Source organism: Giraffa tippelskirchi, chromosome 2 (assembly GCF_054371585.1).
Source record: "Giraffa tippelskirchi isolate mGirTip1 chromosome 2, T2T-mGirTip1v1.2.pri, whole genome shotgun sequence".
Classification (NCBI taxonomy): Eukaryota; Metazoa; Chordata; class Mammalia; order Artiodactyla; family Giraffidae; genus Giraffa; species Giraffa tippelskirchi.
The window spans coordinates 157177636-157201487 of record NC_137276.1 but is presented as its reverse complement, the minus strand read 5'-3'; the positions used below and the strand labels follow the sequence as shown (position 1 = coordinate 157201487).

The 23852-nt window shown below is 39.8% G+C and overlaps 1 protein-coding gene across 2 annotated transcripts in view; it reads right to left on the bottom strand.

The window, feature by feature from the left end:
- TPRG1 (tumor protein p63 regulated 1) overlaps positions 1-23852 on the bottom strand; it is a 309619-nt gene that overhangs the window by 88892 nt on the left and 196875 nt on the right. For both annotated transcript variants that reach the window (XM_081536803.1, XM_081536810.1), the window contains one exon: positions 14832-14923. In XM_081536803.1, the coding sequence (XP_081392929.1) occupies positions 14832-14923 (92 nt within the window). The remainder of the gene's footprint in view (positions 1-14831; positions 14924-23852) is intronic.

Here is a 23852-nt window from a genome sequence, read left to right as displayed (position 1 = left end):
GAAGAGATGTGTTATAAAAATACTCTGAGGAATCCCACAGAAATTCAAGAACAGGAACCAGAGCACAGTTGGGTTTTAGGAAACCTGGAAAGTCATGAGGAATGACATTGACTCTCTGGGGAGCTCTCATGATGTCTGTGTATCCTTCTACACATCTCATCTGTTTCCTACTGATTGGTGTGCTCCTTCTGCTCACTGTCAATGTTTTATTTTTTCCTTTTTAGTTCTACCTTGCCTGTGACCTTTAATTCTATCCTAAGTCCTGACGATACATGAATTTTCAGGTCCACTCTCGTAACTAACTGGCTTCTGTAGCCCTAATTCTCCCAGTTCAGACTCTCAAGGTAGGGGCATCTTTAGTCCAGGTCATTCCTTTGGGTCCCACATCAGCTAACCAGTTTAGTTTCTATTTCTCCAATCAGCTCTGGCCAGGGGCTGGAGTTATGTAGGAGAAAATAGGAATTGCCAATGAGAAACATTTTATTCTTCTTATGGATATGGTATTTAGATCTTTGTTTCTTTTATTAGAATTTTGTAGCTTTCAGCATGTAAGTCCTATATATATTTTACTAGATTTACACTTAAATATTTCCCCTTTTTTTGTCATTATTAATGTTATTGTATTTTTATTTGTTTTTGCTCTAATACATAGAAATAAAATTGATTTTTTAATTTTTATTGAAATGGTTTTTATATGTTGATTGTATATCTTTCAAACTTATTAAACTCATCTATTAGTTCTGGAAAATTTTTGGTAATTCTTTGGAATTTTCTTCATAGATTATTATGCCTTCTATAATTAGGGACAGTTTTTATTCCTTCCTGTTGGACCTGTATGCCTTTTATTTCCTTTCCTTGCTTTATTATGCTGGCTAGAACTTCCACAACTATGTTAAATATTGGTAGTGAGAGTGGACACACCCATTTTGTTTCCAGTCTTAGGGAGGAAACGTTATCTCTTTCCCAAAAGTGTGATGTTAATTATAGGTTTTATGCAGACTTTCTTCAACCAATTGAAAAGATTTCCCTCTGTTATTTTTTTTTTTCTGTTTTTGTCATGAATGAATGTGCTGAATTTTGTCAAATGCTTTTTCTGCATCAATTGATCTGATCATATGATTTTTCTTCTTTAGCCTTTTAATATCATGGAACACACTGATTAACTTTCTAATACTGAACCAACCTTGCATCCCTGGAATAACCTCACTTGATCATGGTATATACTTACATTTTTTATATTGCTGATTTCTGTTTGCTAATGTTTTGTCAGGAATTTTTACATCTATATTCATGAGGGGTATTGGTCTGTAGTCTTATTTTTGTACTGTCTTTGTCTGAATTTAGTATCAGGTTAAAACTGGCACCATAGAATGAACTGGGAAGTGTTCCTTTCTCTTCTATTTTCTGGAAAAGAAAAAAAAGTGAAAGTCACTCAGTCATGTCTGACTCTTTGCAACCCCATGGACTATACAGTTCATGGAATTCTCCAGGCCAGAATACTGGAGTGGGTAGCCTTTCCCTTCTCCAGGGGATTTTCCCAACCCAGGGATCAAATCCAGGTCTCCCAAATTGCAGGCAGATTCTTTACCAGCTAAGCCACCAGGGAAGCCCAAGAATACTGGAATGGGTAGCATATCCCTTGTCCAGTGGATCTTCCTGACCCAGGAATCGAACTGGGGTCTCCTGCATTGCAGGGGGATTCTTTACCAACTGAGCTATGAGGGAAGCTCATTTTCTGGAAGAGATTATGTAAATTGGTGTTCATTCTTCTCTAAACATTTAATACAATTCTCCAGTGAAACCATCTGGGCCTAGATATTTCTTTGGGGGATGGTTTCAATTACAAACTTAGTTCCCTAATTGTTAAATTATCTATTTCATCTTGGGTGAGTCATGGTGGTTTGTGTGTATTGAAGAAATGGTTCATTTCATCCAAGCTGTCAAATTTATATGTGTAGAATTGTTAGCTGTAGTTCTTTATTATGTCTCTGTTTTTTATCAGGTCTGTAGTGATACACCCTGTTTTATTCCAAATATTGGTAATTTGTATCCCTTTTCTCCTTTTTTTTAAATTTTCTTTGTCATTCTTGCTAGCAGTTTGTGAATTTTATTAAACTTTTCAGAGGACCAGATTTTTGTTGATTGGGTCCTAGTATTGTTAAATTATTCTAAATCTATGCTGAATTTCTGCTCATTTTTATATCAGTTATTGAAAGAATGGTCTCAAAGTCTCCCAGATAATCATGGATTTGTCTATTTCTCCTTTCAGTTCTATCAGTTTTGTTTCACATATTTTCCAGCTCTATTATTTGGTGCATGCACATTTAAGATTGCTCTGTCTTCCTGGATGAAAGGATTGACCTTTTCATCATTATACAATTTTTCTCAATTTCCCTGGTAATTTGATTTGCTTGGAGGTCTTCGTTTTTATTAATTCACATAGCACAACATTTCAGAAGCCACAGTAATTCTTAAACTTGGTAATTCTTTCTATTGAACATATAGTGGAAGCAGAAGCTCTTTTCTCTTTGCATTGATTACTCTTTCTAGACCCAACCTACTTCCCCTACATCAGGGAATTTTGGGATAACCTAGGGACCCCAGAGAGTGGAAACAATTTCCTCTTTGTGAATCAGGCAGCATGTTTATTCATAAAAGACTAGAATAGTTGTTTGTGTAACAGCTGTAGTGACCTAAATGGATTGATAGCCTCCATATTAAGGTTGAGGTCTTATTTTTTTTCTTTACTAAAACATATATTGGCAGTCCCCTAAATAACCAAGACTAAGTTTAAAAAGAGCCTCTTGATGAGGGTGAAAGAGGAGCATGAAAAAGCCAGCTTAAAACTCAACATTCAGAAAACAAAGATCATGGCATCACTTCATGGCAAATAGATGGGAAAAAAGTGGAAAAAGTGGCAGGTTTTATTTTCTTGAGCTCCAAAATCACTGTGGAGGCTGACTGTAGCCACAAAATTAAAAGACATTTGTTCCTTGGAAGAAAAGCTATGACAAACCTAGACAGCATATTAAAAAGCAGCAACATCACTTTGACAACAAGTGTCTGTATAGTCAAAGCTATGTTTTTTTCTGTAGTTGTATACAGATATGAGAGTTGGACCATTGAATTCCAGTGGTGAAGACTCATGAAAATCCCTTGGACAGCAAGATCAAACCAGTCAATCCTAAAGGAAATCAACTCTGAATATTCACTGGAAGGACTGATGCTAAAGCTGAAGCTCCACCTGATGTGAAGAGGTGACTCATTGAAAAAGACCCTGAGGCTGGGAAAGATTGAGGGCAAGAACAGAAGGGGATGACAGAGGATGAGATGGTTGTATGGCATAACTGACTGAATGGATACGAATTTGATTAAATTCTTGGAGACAGTGAAGGACAGGGAAGCCTGGTGTGCTGCAGTCCATGGAGTCGCAAAGAGTTGGATTCAACTTAGCAACTGAACAGCAACAACAAGTTTAAGTTACCGGGCAATTATTTCCAAAATCTACCGCCTTTCTAATAATGTGAACATCTTATGTGATATCCAATAAGACAGAAATGTTTATACAGTGATCATGAAGGAAACAAAAAGGCAGCGGTGTGTTGTAAATGGTAAGCATATTCTAAAATAATAATATGAATAATGATGATGCCCTGATGTAATTTCCTTGGGATAAATTCTTCTGTCATGACTGATTTCAAGATACCAAGGTGAGGTCACAGGAGCTGGGATTGGAAGAGATGCATACAGTTGGCCATCTTGAGTGGGAGAGCTGAGCACACAGAACTGCATCAGGGGATGAAGAGGAGCCAGGGGAAGGCAATGGGAAGTGACAAGGTGTTGGCAAACTGGGAGCATATACTCTAACTGAACACATTCAAATTCAAATTTTAAAAAAACTGAGCAGGGTGGAAATGGCTTCAGTTCAGTTCAGTTCAGTCGCTCAGTCGTGTTGACTCTTTGCGACCCCATGAACTGCAGCACCTCAGGCCTCCCTGTCCATCACCAACTCCCGGAGTCCACCCAAACCCATGTCCATCGAGTCAGTGATGCCATCCAACCATCTCATCCTCTGTCGTCCCCTTCTCCTGCCCTCCATCTTTCCCAGCATCAGGGTCTTTTCAAATGAGTCAACTCTTCGCATGAGGTGGCCAAAGTATTGGAGTTTCAGCTTCAACATCAGTCCTTCCAATGAACACCCAGGACTGATCTCTTTTAGGATGGACTGGTTGGATCTCCTTGCAGTCCAAGGGACTCTCAAGAGTCTTCTCCAACACCACAGTTCAAAAGCGTCAATTCTTCGGCGCTCAGCTTTCTTTATAGTCCAACTCTCACATCCATACATGACTACTGGAAAAACCATAGCCTGACTAGATGGACCTTTGTTGACAAAGTAATGTCTCTGCTTTTTAATATGCTGTCTGGGTTGGTCATAACTTTCCTTCCAAGGAGTAAGCGTCTTTTAATTTCATGGCTGAAATCACCATCTGTAGTGATTTGGAGCCCCCCAAAATAAAGTCAGCCACTGTTTCCACCGTATGGCTCTCTAATTTGTGACTCCAAAACGAAATATATGATCCAGACTCCTTAGTTTGCCCTTTGAAGTTCTTTTCTTTCTGGTTCCTTTCAAGCCTTTCTAGCTTGTTTTTAGTCCTCTGACTCTTGTTCACTGTAATCTGGCCACATTGAGCTGCTTATGGTTCCCTGAGCCTGCCTCAGTTATTGCACAGATTCCCCTCTTTCTTGGGATGTTCTTTCCCATCCTATCTTTTTGGAAATTTCTTTTCCTCCCTTAATCCTGGTTATCCTCCTGACCTATGTCAACAATATAGACAGAGTGAGTTCTGCTGCTGCTGCTGCTGCTGCTAAGTCGCTTCAGTCGTGTCCAACTCTGTGCGATCCCATAGACGGCAGCCCATCAGGCTCCGCCGTCCCTGGGATTCTCCAGGCAAGAATACTGGAGTGGATTGCCATTTCCTTCTCCAGTGCATGAAAGGGAAAAGTGAAAGTGAAGTCGCTCAGTCGTGTCCATCTCGTAGCGACCCCATGGACTGTAGCCTACCAGGCTCCTCCGTCCATGGGATTTTCCAGGCAAGAGTACTGGAGTGGGGTGCCATTGCCTTCTCCGGTGAGTTCTGCACTCCCACAAAATTATTTGCCAGATTGTGTATCAGCAAGTATCGTACTGTGCTGTGTTTCATTTACACATTCTCCTTCCCCACAAGACTGAGAGTTTCTTGAAGATGGAAATTTTGTCTTAATTATTTCTTTATTTTCATCATTTAGAGCAGAGTTGGGCTTATGTAAGGAGCTCAGTAAACACATAAATGTATATATACATGAGTGACTATTAATAATAATAATTATTATTATAAAAGCAAACTCTTGGGTGGCACATACTATATGGCAAAAAATTAGTGTAAGCATTGTATATATATTAAATGATTGAATTCTTAAATTAATATCCTTCTTTACATACCCACTTTATAAGTGGTAAAATTGAGGCTCAGAGGATGTAAGAGACTTACATATCAAGGTCACATCACTAATAAGTGTTGGAGCTGGGCATTTAGCTGCATCAGACTTTATCCCACCTCTTGGCCTTTCCTGACTCCTCCTTAATTCTTTAGCAGTCTTGGAAAAACAAAAACACTTGCAAGTATGTTTGTGACTGAAGTAACTAAATGCCCTCACTGTCCTGTAATTCAGGTTACTCAGGACCATTAGCTATCTGAATGAGGCTGCTGCCATGGAGGAATTTAGAGAGAAAAGCAACATGTTTAATTAGGTGGTTGTTAATAACACTGACCCAGGATAAACGGCGACAGAGGTGCTTTTGTTGCTGCCAGAGTCCTGCCACAGGTCATTACCATCTTGATAGATTTGAAGCCCTTTTCAGCCCGAGTGCTTTCACCCAAGGATGGAGGAAGTGTCATTGGGCTTTAAGCTGCTTGGCGGCCCAGGGTAATGGAGGCAGGACTCGATGGATGGACCCAACTAGTGTCAGTGAAGAGTTTCAAGCAGTAGATGTCTCTACCCGAATTAGATACAAGTCAAGTCCATGTTGGATTCTGAGTCCTACCACATGTCAGACACTGTACTAAGTACTGAGAGGTGGGCAGAGATGGGTTTGGACAAAGGTGAGTCAGAATCAGGCCCTGACTTAAGCAGTGCTTTCCTCAAAATGAACTATATTATGTTGTAGAAGGTGAGCACAGAGAAGGAAGAGAAAATTATTCTCACTGAATCACTGTGGAAAGGTTTTATGGGCATAGTATCCCTGAAGGACAGGAAAGGTCTGAATGAACAGGAAGGAGAGATAGTATACCAGATAGAGCAAAGTAGATGAGTATGATCATGAGGCCAAGGCCATTGTGTCAGGAACTTTGGGGGATCAGCAGGCAGTTCCATTTGACTGACAGAATTTATGAAGGGGCATAATAATAAATAAAGCTAGAAGAGGAAATTCAGTCTATGACATGTCCTAAGTGAGAGAGAAGAGAACACAGCACTGTATCAGGGGATGAAGAGGAACTAGTGTAAGGCTTTTAGCCAGTGTAAGATCTTAAAGATGCAACAGAAGGGCATGTAGGCAGTGAGAATCCACTGATGTCCTCAGAGCATGAGCATGAAAGTGATCTAGACTGATGCTTCCCAGAGGTTAATTACAGGAATCAACTGGGAACTCGGAGAAAATGCAGACTCAGGTTCTACATGACTGGGGTGGCCCTGAGTGTCAGCATTGCTAACAAACTCCTAAGTACCACTGCTGCTGTTGGGGTGATTCTAAGACCACACTTTGAGTAGCAAAGTCTAGCAGAGATGGAAGTATGCAAAAATGAGTGGGGTTGGGTAGGAGATACATTTCAGATTGTTAATTTGCATTTCACATTGATTATTTCACATTTATTATTCATGAATGAAATGTTCAGCAATCCCTAGTTTCACAGTTTGTTTATTTTTTGTTTTGTTTTGTTTCACTTTTTTTTTTTTTTAATTATTAGCAGCAGTGCTCTTCATTACAAAAGTATTTCAGTGCTCCTAATTAGACTGTGACAAGATGAAGCACAATTGACCTTAGCCCAACAGCAGCAGCCACCATTCCCTATAGGTATCTGACTTTTTAGTTGATTCTGGGGAAAAGACTAAATAAGATCAAATGGACAGCACAAGGCCAGAAAGTTCTGGAGAGGAAAAGAGGGAAAGGTCTCGATCCTGCCGGGCAAATCTCAGTCTTCCTGCCTGCTAACAACAGACAATCAACAAAGAAATAAGACACAGGCCCAAAGATCATTTAACCAATTTAAACTGTGGTGATGACTGTGTCAGGAGATGAAAAATCATAAAAGGCAGCAAGAGCAGAGCAATGAGAAGACAACCTGGCTGGGAGAGAGGTCCCGTGAAGCCAGGTCCTCCTATGACCCTGAACAAGTGGTTGCCTTTAGATAGGTCATTTAATCTCTGGGTTTCTTCATCCATAAAATAAAGCCAATAGTTCCTCCTTGCTTTCTCCCGCGGGTCTGTTTGAGGATCAAATATGAGCTCAGGTGTGAAAGCGAACACAGGCACTGCTTTGGGGATCAGTGAACTCAGTGGCACCCTAAACCTAAGAAATGGTTCCTGATCTCCTGGGCCTCAGCGATGCTTTGCTCCCAGGACACCTCACCTTTTATATAAACGTACAGCATGGTTATTTCTTCTGGGAAATCATTCTAAATTAAGCAGAAATGCCCTGCACACTTCCACTCACCCCACCAAGCCCAGGAAATAGAGTTGAGTTTATTCATTGAGTTATAATCTGATAAGGGGCACACATGCAATCTGAGCACAAAAGCAAAAAAAAGAATATTTTTGCAAAAGTCAGAACAGCATAATGCATTGGAGCCCTATCTCTGCTACTTTAGAGCTGTGCTATTCTTTTTTAAATTTTTTATTAAATATAGTTGATATATAATGCTATGTTAGTTTCAGGCATACAGTAATTCAGTTATGTATACACACATATGTGTGTGTGTAATAACCTATAATGGAAAAGAGTATAAAAAATTACATATATATATATATTCCATTATAAATTATTACAAGATACAGAGAAGTCAATGGCACCCCTCTCCAGTACTCTTGCTGGAAAATCCCATGGACGGAGGAGCCTGGTAGGCTGCAGTCCATGGGGTCACTAAGAGTCGGACACGACTGAGCGACTTCACTTTCACTTTTCCCTTTCATGCACTGGAGAAGGAAATGGCAACCCACTCCAGTGTTCTTGCCTGAAGAATCCCAGGGACAGCGGAGCCTGATGGGCTGCCGTCTATGGGGTCGCACAGAGTCGGACACAACTGAAGCGACTTAGCAGCAGCAGTAGCGTTGAGTATAGTCCCTGTGCTATCCAGTAGTCTTTGTTATTTAAATATTTTATATGAATTACTCTTCTGAACTTTGATTTCTTCATCTGCAAACTGCAGGTGATGTTTCTACCTAAGACAATTGCTATGAAGATTGAATTAAATGAGTAATTTTTAAGCTATAAATTATTATATAAATGTTACTTATTATTTTTTGTCAAAAACAAATGGAGAATGTCGTATATATTTTCATTTCTCTTTCCAGCTGTGAAATATTACTCTGGCCTACTGGTAAATATCACTTACTCAGCATTTCAATTTTAAAAGAATAACATAAACCTCTACACTGTTGTAGCCATTCACAGTTTAAAAGTAACTGTCTAATACTTTACAAAAATTACATGATAACTGAGAAAAATATGAGGAAAAACCTAAGAAAAATTCCATTTAGAGATCATCAAAATTATATAAATTATAGCAATATAATGGCAAGCACACAGAAAGCACTTATCACAAAGTACAATTTAAGTGCTCAATAAATGTTATCTATTAATATTATAGCAATCATTGACAAAAATGCATGGAGAAGAGCTGGAATGATATATACCAAAAATTAACAGTGTCTGTGCTTCTTTCAAGAGCAGAGGATTTCTAATTGATTAAAGACTGTACTAAAACAAATTCACTAATTTAAAAAATGGAAAGCCCATTCAAGTTCACCCAGCTGCACTGATCGTAAGCAGCAGAGTCAGGGATCAAGCCCAAGTTTTCTAATTCCAAATTCAGGACTCTTTTTATGACACTAGGCTGCTTCCTTGACTTTGCCTCATTTTATTGTCTATCTGTCCAACATGGAGAGCTGGATTTGACTAAAGCTGTGGATAAAAACCCACATGGGTTTTGGGAGAGGTAGACTATGAAACATGCTGAAAGTATTTTCCATGAAGATGAAGACCAAGAGTTACTTGATCCCAGCCACTAGAGGCAAGTCTTCTCATTCAGGAATAAGAGGAATAAGAACAACACCCCCCACCACCACTTCACACTAATGTGTGTGGAGTGAAGATCCCATCTCTTCCCACCTCCCTAACCACCGCAGTCAAAGACTTCTTGAGTACTTTTGACTCAAGAGCCACTTCATTGCCATTGTATCACACTTTTTGAAACTCCATAGAGTGTCAAGTTGTTCTCTTGGGGCTGGCTTAATGGATCACTTCTAAAAGGGTATACACTATTTATTTAAAAAGTCCTTTCCCAGAAGGACCAAGAAAGACAGTGCAAGGAGGAGATAAAGTTGAGATAAACATTATCCTGTCTTTATAGCTATAGAGGCTTATACAGTTACTATACCAGTTGGGCTGAAAACTTGAGTCTCACTTGGAGTCTCCTTGCTTCATGCTGTGCTAAGTCATTTCAGTTGTGTTCAACTCTTTGTGACCCTAGGCACCGTAGCCCGCCAGGCTCCTCTGTCCATGGATTCTCCAGGCAAGAATACTGGAGTGGGTTGTCATGCCCTCCTACAGGGGATCTTCCCAACCCAGGGATCGAACCTATGTCTCTTATATCTCCTGCACTGGCAGGTGGGTTCTTTATCACTAGGGCCACCTGGAAAGCCCTTCTTGCTGCTTAGTCGCTTCAGTCGTGTCCGACTCTGTGTGATCCCATAGACAACAGCCCACAAGGCTCCACCGTCCCTGGGATTCTCCAGGCAAGAACACTGGAGTGGGTTGCCATTTCCTTCTCCAATTCATGAAAGTGAAAAGTGAAAGTGAAGTCACTCAGTCGCATCTGACTCTTAGCGACTCCATGGACTGCAGCCTACCAGGCTCCTCCATCCATGGGATTTTCCAGGCAAGAGTACTGGAGTGGGTTGCTGTTGCCTTCTCTGAAAGCCCTTCTTAGGGCCTTCTTAATGGTTTCAGCTAACTGGGATCTCGCTGGAGTTGACTGCATCTCTCATTTTCCTTTTGGTCTCCTTTTGGTCTCTCACCCTCCTTGTATTCTCTACCCAAGTGCCTTCAAACTTTTGTTTTTCCAATTTTGCTCAATGATATATTTGTATAAGTTTAGAACATCACAAAGAAGCTCACCTGAACTAGTTTGAGTGATATCCCCCAGAAAATGCCTTGACTGGCTTAATGTGATTTCATGCCCTTATTTCATACATAGATAGACCTTCTGCAACCTTGCAGCCTCTGTCTGGCATTCATCTTTCCTCAGTCACCTGTCCAGACTTCATCCATTCATCAGTGAAAAGATGACTCTTTTGCCGAATTGGATAACAGTTTTTGAATACTAGAAGAATATATTCTGAGCCTTTTTTGTGCTATGGCAATATCGTAGCCACATACACACTTTAAAACTTAATCTGCATCATTAGCATATCCTCCACTACTTTTTTAAGTTTAGACAATTAACAAAACAATAAAATCAAACTCTGATCTCTAGAGTTTGCTTATTTCCATGGTATAATTGCTGCCACCAATTCCAAGCCACCAGCATGACATCACTGAACATGCAGTTGGTGAAAGATGAGCATGCTATCATATATTATTTCCACCACACAAATAGAATAAGTAAAAATAACCCCAGGTTTCCCAGGTGCCACTAGTACTAAATAATCCACCTGCCAATGCAGGAGATGTTAGAGATGTAGGTTTGATTCCTGGGTCAGGAAGATCCCCTGAAGGAGGGCATGGCAAACCGCTTTGAGATTCTTGCCTGGGAAATCCCATGGACAGAGGAGCCTGGTGGGCTACAGTCCATGGGGTCACACAGAGTCAGACTCGACTTAGCAACTAAAACCATCACCACCTATACTCCCTGGACAGCAAGAAGATCAAACAAGTCCATCCTAAAGGAAATCAACCCTGAATATTCACTGGAAGGACTGATGCTGAAGCTGAAGCTCCAATACTTTGGCCACTGGATGGGAAGAACCAACTTGTCGGAAAAGACCTTAATGCTGAGACTGAGGGCAGGAGGAGAAGGGGGAGGCAGAGGATGAGATGGTTCAATGGCATCACCAACTCAATGGACATGAAATTGAGCAAACTTAGGGATATAGTGAAGGACAGGGAAGCCTGGTGTGCTGCAGTCCATCAGGTCACAAAGAGATGGACATGATTTACCTATTGAACAACAACAACCTACACTACATTAAAAGGCTTTTTACTATTCATGATTCTGAAGATGGAATACTGATTTGAAAGCAGACATTCTTTAAAGCACTGATGAGCAACCAAGGATTTCTCATCTCCCCAGAAGAAACTGAAAGTTGTTGAACACAAAGCCCAGTCATTTTTGTCACATACGAAAAAGTGTTATGCTTGAAAAGAGTCTTGTGTGGTTGGTAAGATTGGGGAAATTGGTCTATATTACAGCCCCTGAAACTTATAAGAATGAATGGTCTTATTCCATTAGAAAAACAAGTAAAGGGGACAAGAGTAGCCCCGGGCTCTCACCTTTCTGGGCCCATGTATTTATACATTTGTTTTGTTTAGTCTTGCTGTTGTCATTTTGGAGGTGTGCTTTTAGTTTGATTATTTTTGCTGTTTTGTTTTGGTTTTTTTTGCTGCACTACAAATGGACAGAAGAGTTAAGTGTGATAAGTCATTCAAAACCTGTATGCATGTCTTTCTTTTGACAAACAGCCTCATATCTTCTGCTTGAACAGTCACAGTGTCTGGGACCTCATTCATTTAGTCCAGATGCCTGAACATCTTTACAACTGGCCCCTCTTTCCATTACAAGTAGGCAGTCTGATCAAGCTATAAGGATTAACAGGCAAAGGAAAGTAACTGGCAATGTCTTACTCTGGTAGAAATGACTGAAATCAGATCTTCTCTTGAAACTTGCTTTTGAAGGAGGGTCATAGGAGAAGTAAAAGAATTTTAACAGAGAGGATGACCAAAAAAGAACACAAAATCACTACCATTTAAAAAGGAGAAATGGGTTTCAATGCACACGGGAAGAAAGCCTGACAGCAAATAAGCAAATGTGACTGCTTGAAATTCTACATGCATAGGATACACACATTATTGTTGTCCTTAATATAAATGGATACCACAAAATGAAAGCAAAACAGAAAACCAGTTGCTGGAAAGTGCTTACCAACTCTTTGAGCTTCCTATTAGGTTCAGAGCTAGGTACAACACTTGAGTCTTTGCAGTAAAACTGTTCATATTTATCTGAACACTGCTTGGTTCAGCATCCTTGTTGATATTAAAGCAAGCACACAATTACGGAGCTAAGCTTCAACACAGATCACACAATCAGATTTATCTCTGGACAGTTGACATCTACAGGTTATTGTAATCACTAAGCAAAAGCATTCAAACAACTAAAAAACCAGGTCAGATAAAATCAAACAAAATAGGCACTATTAAAGAAATGAGAGAAATGAGAAAGTCGCTCAGTCGTGTCCGTCTCTTTGTGATCCCATGGACTATAGAGTCCATGGAATTCTCTACGCCAGAATACTGGAGTGGGTAGCCTCTCCCTTCTCCAGCGGATCTTCCCAACCCAGGGATTGAACCCACGTCTCTCACATTGAAGGTGGATTCTTTACCAGCTGAGCCACAAGGGAAGCCCATTAAAGAAATAACTGACACTATTATTAATATGTGAGAGTTCACACAAACATCACCACTGAATTTGAAAGCCCACATTTGTGCATCCTTTCTTATAAATGAGATACATTGTAGAAATGAATTAGTTAAGGGTTTACCTCTGATGTGACCTTCAGAATTTAAGTAGACATCTATCCTAATCAAGGCAGGCTTTTTATTTGCATAAGTCATACTCTACTCTGAGAATGAGAGGTAGAGAGTGGAAAATGATGATGATAGAGATGGAAATGGATAGATAGAAATAAAAGTAGAGGCTACAAACAACAACAAAAACTAACTATTGTCTTACCAATAGTACTTGTGAACAGAGAAAGGACACTGATATGCATTGAAAAGTCATATGTGCTGGGGACTTTGCTAAGAATTTTACATTATCTCATCTAGTCATCCTAACACACCATCAAGTATACATCATTATCTCTAATTTGTATATTAAGACACAAATGCTCAGAAATTGTCAGGTTGGTTTTCAAAATTCATTTTAATTCAAATATTGGAACCCATTTGAAACAACAATATCATGTGGTGGTCAGATAGATGGAAACAAGTTATTTGGTTTTGCATTTCATTGATTGAGGGATTTATTCTGCTTACCTGGATGATTAAACATTCCAGAGTTTCCCTCTTAAAACTTAATCAAAGAAGATGTCCCACCCAGAGGTAAAAGACTAAATGATTCTTCACTCAAGGTATAGAAGTTACTGAACTTTTCTGCTGAAACCTCTGGAGATCATATTACCAAGAAAACTTAGTGAACAAATTAGGTATCTGAAATGGAGTTCTAACTGCATTCTCTTCTTAATATTATGGATTCTGCAGAAGAAAAGACATGTCTCTTACCCTTATTATGTGTATATTTTACCTATTATTGTAAAGACCATGACATTCCTAATATTTGCCTGGTGGCTAAAGTAAAGGTCACATAGACACTAGAGTTTGGGGGGGTAACCATCTTCATGGTGTCTTTTGCAACAAAAACCCCTGTAGCTAAGATAAAACTTGAGAGTGAATAGAGCAGTCAATAAAGTGACAAGGACTTAAGTGTTAGATTTGGTTTTTATCCTAACTCTGAACAGGTGGCCTCTCTTTTTTTGGCAGTGGTGGGGGAGGGGTTATATTTATTTATTTTTAAATTTTTATTTTATGTTGGAGTATAGCTGATTAACAATGTTGTGCTAGTTTCAGGTGTACAGCAAAGGGACTCAGTTATACATATACACGTATGTTCTTTTTCAGCTTCTTTTTTTCTCATTTAGATTATAGAGTACTGAGCAGAATTCCCTATGTTATACAGTAGGTCCTTGTTGGTTATCTATTTTAACACAGTAGTGTGTACATGCCAATCCCAATCTCCCACTCTATCCCTTTCTACCAGGTGGCCTATCTTTATCCTACATGATTTTTCCTAGTTTTTTGCTCAAAATTCACATTGTATATGTTGACCTCACCCATCCTCTTTCCCAATCCTCCTTTCCACTGTATCCAGAGTGGGATGGTTAGTAGCTTGGTATGATTAGTGAGAGAGTGCTTACAAGAGACAGGGATTGGAACCAGAGAGCTCAATTAGGAGGCTAATGCAATGGTCCTTGTGAGAAATGGTCATGCCCTGAGTTAAGGTAATTGCAGTGATGGTTGAGAGAAGCAACTAGCCTGGAAAACAGTTGTAGAAGTCAAACTTGGACATAACATCAGCCATGGGGCACCACAAGACTTTACTCTCCAGCAGGAGAGTAATTGATGATCTCTCTGTAACCAGACGAAATTCTTCTAGGAATTCTGTCCATCTCCTATTGTTTTATGGTGTTGTCAAACAAAAGGCTAGATTTCCACTGCCCTTCACTTAGTCATAATTACTCACTCTGTCAAGAGCCAGAAGCCTTGAATTGTCTCTCCAGAAGTCTTGGTAATATGGCCTTTCAAGTCTTCCATGGCAGTCTCAATGGCCCCCGGCTGAGTAGGAAGAAGAAAATACCTAGTTTAGAGAAGACTGAGTCCCCTTCGTGCTTATGATTAGTTACTATATCCCAACAACTCCTCCTGAAAGTTGACCAGGAAAGATATTTCTTGGAGTAGCCTGTTGGGTTGTTGGCACTGCCTGCCAGAGAGCTTAGTCTTGAATTCTGGTATTTACTAAGCTGCTCTCCTTGCGTGGGACAAAAGTGATCCAGGTCCTATAAGCCTTTCATAATCTTACTCTCACTTGTTCAAATAAATTAGGATCGCTGTTTTCAGAGGGCCAGTTTTTCTGATAAACAAATATGTTTGTAATGAAATTCAATGCATTTAGCAATATGTACTCTTTTTTAAAGTCAAACTTTTCTCTCTTCAAATAGTACATGGCAGTAAAACATAAAGGAAAAACCTTCCAATGTTCTGACTGTAATTCTGGTTCTGGGAAATGAACTTTTTTAGTCTCCTTACCTCTCTTTCTTCACCATTCTCCAAGCAGGTATTTCTACTATGAGCCTTCCTCTAGTTTAAAAATCAATTGACGTTCCTTAACAAGAATTTCACTTTCCTAGTGGCTGAGCATTAAAGAAGCCTCCTGCTAATGCAGGAGACATAGATTCAATCTCTGGGTCCGGAAGATCCCCTGGAGAAGGAAACGGCAATCCACTCGAGTATTCTTGCCTGGGAAATCCCATGGACAGAGGATCCTGGTTGGGGAGGGGGTGGGGGCAGGTGTGGCACTGTAGTCCATGGAGTCATAAAGAGTTGGACACAACTTAGTGACTAAAGAACAAGAAATTCATAGACGCTCGAGCCTAGTGATTCTTAAACTTCAGTGCACATGAGAATCACCTAAAATGTGTTTTTAAAACACAGATATCCGGGCACTGTCCCCAGAGTTTCTGATTCAGTAGTTCCGAGGTGGGCCTGAGAATTTTCATTTCTATCGAATTCCTGGGTGATGATATTGGTGTGGGACTCTACTGTAAGAACCATTGTTCTCTAGGCATTCACTCTCAGCCTTTGTTACTCATCAGAATCACCAGGAGAGCTTTGGAAAATTCTAATGCCGAGGCTGTACACAAGGCCAATTATATCAGATACTCGGTGGGATACGCATAACAGTACCTCGGTATTTTTAAAAGCATCTTGGGTAACTCCAGTGTATAGAACCACTACAGCTCAGGGCTCATCAATTATAAGCCATTTCATTTTATAGGTGTGGAAACAGGGGTCTGCATATGGAAGTAACTTGTCAAGTTCCCTCTGCTAAGAGGCGACTGACACAAGACAAGAAACCTAGACATTCCACCTCTAGGCATACAACACAGTGCTGATCTCATGCCCAACCCTGGAACAAGTATGTTACAAGCTCTCATATAGTGTCTATGTTATAGAGATTTACACTAAACACCTAATCTTCCATAAATATTAGCATTCCTAATCCTCCTAGTTTGAGACCTTTCCTAAAAGGAAACAGGAACACTAGCCTGGCCAAGACCCAACCAAATATATTTTTCTCCCAGAGGTGAGTAGGTTGTAGGATTTGGGGTTGCTTGTTTTCTCAGTCTTTGATAAAAGGCTGTGAAAAATGTTGACCATAGAGTCCATTGGTTAAGAAAAATCTTACATGAGTCCACATGTAAAATGTAGGAAAAGAAGTAAAGACTCTGCCTGCAATGTGGGACACCTGGGTTCTATCCCTGGGTTGGGAAGATCGCCTGGAGAAGGGAAAGGCTACCCACTCCAGTATTCTGGCCTGGAAAATTCCATGGACTGTATAGTCCATGGGGTCACAAAGAGGCAGACACGACTGAGTGACTTTCACTTTCATACTTTCACTTTTTCCCCTCCCTTCCAATTCATTCCACACAGTCTAAGTCATCCTAGAAATGGACAGGACAAATACTCAGAGTTGGGTGACCTGGGTTCATATTCCAGATCTGTCATGAATAAGTTCTTTGACCTCTAGACAATAATTTACTGCCCTTGGCCTCCATTTCTTTATAAGACAGATGAGTAGACTGAACCAAAGCTTTCCAAGCCAAGCTGATGATCAACACTTCCTGGAAATCTTTAAGAAAATATAATCACAGCCTTTACACCGAGGGATTCTGATTTCTCAATTTTAACATGTTTCCTGTTGAATTGGACCGTCAGCCAGTAGACTGAATGATTTCTGACTCTTTTGACATCCTCTGCTGCTGGTTACAGAGAAGGCAATGGCAACCCACTCCAGTGTTCTTGCCTAAAGAATCCCAGGGATGGGGGAGCCTGGTGGGCTGCCGTCTATGGGATCACACAGAGTCGGACACGACTGAAGAGACACAGCAGCTGCTGGTTGAAGGGCTGTCAGAAAGCTAATACAGCACCACAGGCCTGCTGAACCTGATGCATCATGAAATCAATAAGTTCTGGGACATTTATTAAATATGCTTTTTGCTCCATTGACACAGGAGGTTGTATCAACATCACTGATCCAGTCCCTGGTGGCTCAGATGGTAAAGAATCTGCCTGCAATGAGAGAGACCTGGGTTCAATCCCTGGGTTGGGAAGATCCCCTGGAGGAGGGTATGGCAACCTACTCCAGTCTTCTTGCCTGGAGAATCCCCATGGACAGAGGAGCCTGGCAGGCTACAGTCTATGGGGTTGCAAAGAATCGGACATGACAGAGTGACTAAGCACAGCACAGCTGATAGGACCGGTCTATGCTTCATGGAAATTTCCTGGGATTCTGTGACAATTCTCTCACTGCTCATCCCCAGCTCTCCTTGATGTAGCCTGACTCTACCAGGCTCGATGGTCAAAGTTCTCTGAAAAATGATACTATCTTTGATGATTCATCATGGCTATTTTTCCTGTCTCTCCTCCTGTATCTGTGTAATTTCTTCTTCAAGGTAATATAACTCGGTGGTGAAACTAGTACTTTTCAGAAGAAAAAAAAATTAGAAATAGAATTGGAGAATAATGAAATAATCCTGAAATAAGCATTTTGTTGAATACTTTTATACCAGGCACTTTGCCAAAAATATGTAAAGACAAATAAAAGAAGGTAGAATTTTTCAAAACTTTACTTTTCTTTTCTATGAAAAGCAATCAGCAAAATCTATCAAAATGATCTATCCTTTGATCCACACATTCCATTTCTGTGAAGTTATACTACTGACATTCTTGCATATGTACAAAATGACATATGCATAGTTTCCTCTGCAGCCTGGTTTGTGGATAGCAAAAACTTGGAAACCATGCAAAAGTCTATCAATAGGAGACTCATTAGGTATATCATGGGACACATACATGCAATGAAATATGATAAATATGTAAAAAATGAAGAAACATACTATGAAGCAAGGGTAAATATGTCATAATTTGTGTAAAAACAGGGAGAATGGATAAGAATAAGTATTTTTGCTTGTTCGTACACACCTAAAGTCACTCTAGAAGGATATACAAAAAATGTTAACAGGCGTTCCCTATGGGTAGGGAAGGAACGTGATGGTAGACACAGTGTATAGAGGTGTCGTTTTACTATGCATCCTTGTGTGGATGCTCAACTCTTTTCTACCCCATGGGCTGTAGTCCACTAGGCTCCTCTGTCCATGAGATTTCCCAGGCAAGAATACTGGAGTGTGTTGCCATTTCCTACTCCAGGGGATATTCCCAACCCAGGGATCGAATCCACATCCTCCTGTACTGAGCCTCCTGCATTGCGGGTGAATTCTTTACTGCTGAGCCACCAGGGAAGCCCATTGTTTTATTATACACCTTTTCAAAAGTTAAAGGTTAAAAGTAAAGTGGATTCTGTAGAGAACAGTTTGGAAATCTCTGAAGTCCTGTTCAGGTACTCACTGCATGAGTTCTCACCTTCAGTAGAAACATCAATCACGCCTTTATGGAACAGTTATGCATCATGTCCTGATAAAGTATTTTACTCTTCTCCATTTGTTACTCTTGGTTACTATGATACATTAACTTCAGCCATTTAGTGTCAAAAATACAATAAACTGTGTGAACCTTTTGACTTGTGTCCAGGACAAGGTTTTAAATCTCAGCCTTTCTTGTTGCTATGAGACCCTCGTCAAGTCACCTTGTCATTCCACAAATCAGTCTACATGCATTTGTTAGATAGATGAGATACCATTAACTGTAACAGAGCTGTTTGGAAATGTCAAAAACATTGATAACACTGAAGAATAAAAGACTCTATTATTATTCTTCTTGCTAATACTAAATAGAAGGGAAACCTTTGTACCAGGATCAGGGGATCAGATGATTACTGCAGGGCAACAATTAGCTCTGAGACTCTTGCAGCCTGAGACTCAAAGGAAAGTATATTGGAATGATATGTACTCATCATCGGATCAAAGAAAGCTTAGCAAGAGAGTACATATACATTTCTAATTCTAAATTTTAAGAAAAAAATCACTAGGGGGATCCTTATTTTTAAGTCACTACATGACATAATGAGCAATAACTTCTCTGATGTCTAGCCCTAAATAGCTTCAGTCAAAACAAATGTACTGAGGAAAGTTCAAGGACATAAGTATTTGTTGTTGTTGAACTTATTTTATACTGGAGTAGAGCTGATTAACAATGTTGCGATAGTTTCAGGTACACAGCAGAGTGACTCAGCCATACATATAAAAGACATATGCATTTGTCTCCTTGCATTTCCTTGAGCTAGACTAGCCTGGGAGCCAAATGTCACACAAACAATATTCATGTCTGCTATTAATATTTTCCCTCATAATGGACACTTTAGCCAGACAGTGAGAAGAAAAGACAGAGTAGAAAAGAGTGCTCCTAGGGACTTAGACAGTCGGCTCTCTCTCGCTGGAGTCATCGTCCTCAGAAAGGGTTTGCTTTGTGGTAAATTCATAAGGTACAAAAACCAGTTCTGAATTGGACCTGATTCGTAAAGCCTAGGCAAATGAAAGAAATGCTTCTTATCTCATAATTGTTAAGGATCTATGCTCAGATAGAAACATCAACTTTTATTACCATCTGCAAAGCATTTCAGTGTAAGGAGGGGAACCCAGAAACCTTCTGCCCAGTGAGATATATAATTTCTAAGCCACAGAAGGAAGCTCACACAGACAATAACAATACAACTAATATATTTAGTTGTTCCCAGTACAAGAGCAAGACACGGGGAAGCCTATAGTAAGAGAAGAGGGAAAAGGAGAGAGTATGGAAGCCAAATTAGTGTCATGAAGGCAATGACATCTTGCCACACAATGGGAAGTCCCAAACCTGCTTATTAAAGTCTCGTTCCTCACAATAGAACACAGGCTATAAAAAGGCCACGGGGAACCATTAATTAAATATTAAAAGATCAAATAGTTTTAGTCCCATTAGTTTGTATGTAATTTACATTCTCAAGTATAAATTTAGAGATAATTCCCCTTCTCTAATCGCTTTCAACTTTCTGATAAGGTATCTGCAAATATAGAGTCCTACAGGGAGTTTAAATATATCTTTCTCCATGCAGATCAAGTATTGTTCCTTTCATAAGAAGTTGCTTTTGAATATCACTCTCCACAACTAAAGTGATTATCATAATATACCTCAAGTTATTAGCCTTGAGGGGTACTTTTGTTGAGAGAAGGCAGTAGGCCATTTTTAGACATGTCTAAGCAATAATAGCAAATGAACAAAAATAGGAGGAAAAGGTTATCCAAGCAGACTGATAGCAGCTGGTTCAGACCCTCATTATGTGACTCCTCATTCATTGTCCAAGGTCAGAGGCAGTGAATAGGTAGCACAAAGTACCAGGAATCCTGGGTTCCAGGCCTGCCATGCCCCTAAGTTGCCAAAGAAGAGAAATCACATCAGCTTTGTGTGTTCTAGGGGTAGGATTAGATATTCTCTGAGGCCCTTCCTGGCTCGAAGCAAGAATGTCACTAAGCCATATCGGAAGGGCGAAGTTGCAGTAAATAAACACTTGTCTGGAAGACTGAGGAAAGAAAGCAACAACACAGAGTGACCCATGAAAGAACATAAGAGGTTTAAGGGACCAGATTAACTTGTTTATGACCAGATATTCAGAGATGTGATTTAATCCACAATGTTATGATGATAAAAATGACTCTGGTTTGTCCTAAATTGTCTTATATTTCCGTACCCAACTTGAAACTCATATAATTGATCCTCCCTCTTATTATAACATTAGGTGTCCACACCTGGCAGCTAAGAAACTGAGTCCATCTGCCTCAGTGAGCCAAGGAATAACTTTCCCTTCCAAGTTAAAAGATGTGAACAAGAAACAGCCTAAATATACAGCAAAACTTAGATAAATTACACTACATTTCCATGATACTCCTCTGGTGGCTCAAACAGTAAAGGATTTGCCTGCAATACAGGCAACCCGGGTCCAATCCCTGGGTTGGGAAGGTCCCCTCGAGAAGGGAATGACTACCCATGCCAGTATTCTTGCCTAGAGAATCCCCAGGACAAAGGAGCCTGGTAGGCTACACTCCATGGGGCTGCAAAGAGTCGGACACAACTGAGCACACACAGCAGATGTAAACCTATGTTTTGCACAATAAAATGTACATGTAAGAAAAAAGTAAGAAAGGATATTCACCAAAATGTATAAAAGCATATTTATTTATTTTTGTTAATTTTGAGCTGTGGAATTATAAACCACCTCCAGTGAAATTACTTTAAAACCTTATAATAAAATGCAAAGCCAAGAAATTTTTCTACTCAGTCTTACTACTCCTCTGCATTTGCAGCATAGCCTTAAAATTCTTACACTGTAATAAACTGATTTCTTTTAAATCACTTCATGGGATCAAGAACTATGAATGGGAATTGGGAAACATCAACTCTAAACCCAACTTTGGTACTTATTAGCTTCTTGGGCAAGTCAGTGTACACTAAGTGTTAGGACTTCAGGTGAGCCACTGCCCCTCTCTGGAACTTAGTTGCCACTAAAAACGAGAGTGTTGACTAACAACTTGGTGTTCAAAGTGTGATCTGTGGACAGAAAGCAAGAGTATTTCCATAGAGTGCATATAAATGCAGAATCTAAGGCCTCATCCCAGACCTACTGAATCAGACAATATTCTAACAAGCTTTACAGGTAATCTGTTTGCATGATAAAGCTGAGAAGCACTGCACCAGATCATCACTGGACTAGATCTCTTTTCAGCTCCAAGAAGTAATACCTTGTGATGTGATGAATGTTTCATACGTCTGAGTCATTCACAGTCCTGGTCTGATTTAATTATCCCTTGAGAAAATGAGTTAGCTTCCTTCATTTAAATCTCTTTGCTGCTACAGACCCTATATGTTTACATTTATATCTTACTTTAGAGGTCATGGTGAGGTCATAGGCATCTTAATACCATTCCTTATTACCACTTACAGAAATGTGAATGCCAAATTAATCAAAAAAAAAAAGAGGAAGAAAGTATTTAGAATAGCAAGAGATGCTGTTTATGAAATGTTAATAGATGTATCTTACACTGTACTAAGAACACTTTAAAAAGTAGCTTATTTTAACTCTCAGATAAAACTGACATTTTATCCATACTTTGAAGAGAAGAAATTTATATATACATATACACCACACACACACATCTCCTCCCATTTCCTCACCTACCACCACATCAGCAGATCTGTGGTTTACAAGGTAGTAAAACCGGATCATTCCTTTATTTATTCAAACTAATATTTATCATTGTTTCAGTTGAACCAACAATCTAATTTTCATTATCCTAGAATGCATTAAAGCACATTCATTATACTCATGTGCTAAAAAAAAAAAAAAAAGAAAAAAAAAGCCTCTTCATATTTTGTCTCTTAGTCTGAAGGAAAGTGAATGCTGACTGACTTGGGAATGTAGTCCTCACAGTTACCTCCTAAAGAGTCTTCGCGTCTACTTTAGACTCACTGACAAAATTAGAAGAAGGTTTTCCTTCCCAAGCTCTCGAAAACTTAAAGTTGTTTTCTATACACCTGGTGGAAAAGATGTTCTTCACATGAATCAGAGTCAGTAATAGAAAACCTTTACTAAAACATTCTAAGTTCAATTGTACTTTATGGTAGAAAGACCACCAGACTTAGAAGATACAGAGTCCAGCTACAGCTCTTACACTAATATCATATGACTTAGTTACTTAACTCCTCTGAAGCTTCAATGCATTTACTCCTAAAACAAGACCGATAAGCCTTTCTCTGCCTACCTCACAGTGCTGCTCCAGGGGACGGTCTCTTATAAGCTACACAGAGCCACACAAATAAAAGCATCATGTAAATAAGTAAATAAAAGCTCTGTTGTAACTTTACAAGAATTTACAGAATCCTTGTAAACCACAGATCTGTGTCAATTTAGCTAAGCTGTAACTACATTTTCTAGAATTCCCTTTCTTGTCTGTTTCCAAATTAGTGTTGGCCACAGCAGACATTTGTGTCAGACTTGAAAGGCAGAAATGAAACATCAGTCGTGTTCTTGCTGAAGATCAGGGCAGGCCAATCAGACCCCATTGTTCAGAGCTGCTGATCTCTTGTTTACTTGATGGCATGAAAGGGGGTGGGGGAAGCCCCTGGACCTATAGCTTCTTTTGTTACAATCAGACTTCCTCCCTCAGATCCTCCTTCCCTGAACTGAGTAAGTGTGCAGCTCACTCGGTGGAGAACACTGGCTTTTTCTGAAAATGACTCACATCTTCAAGTGCAAACTTGGTGGGAGACCAACACAGGTTCCATTTTTCTGTGGTGAGTGCTGCTGGGTCAAAAGGAATTCTAATTTGTCCATGTAGTTTCCCCTGTTCCCTAGTTCTACTACACAATGGCCAGTTGGTTGATGTATAGCACCTCCAGACCCATCAACAGATGCAAAGACAAAGCTTTGCATGGATTTCTCAGGCACCTCTCTTAATTGTACCAGCTTCCAATGATATATCTCTTATTCCATACCATT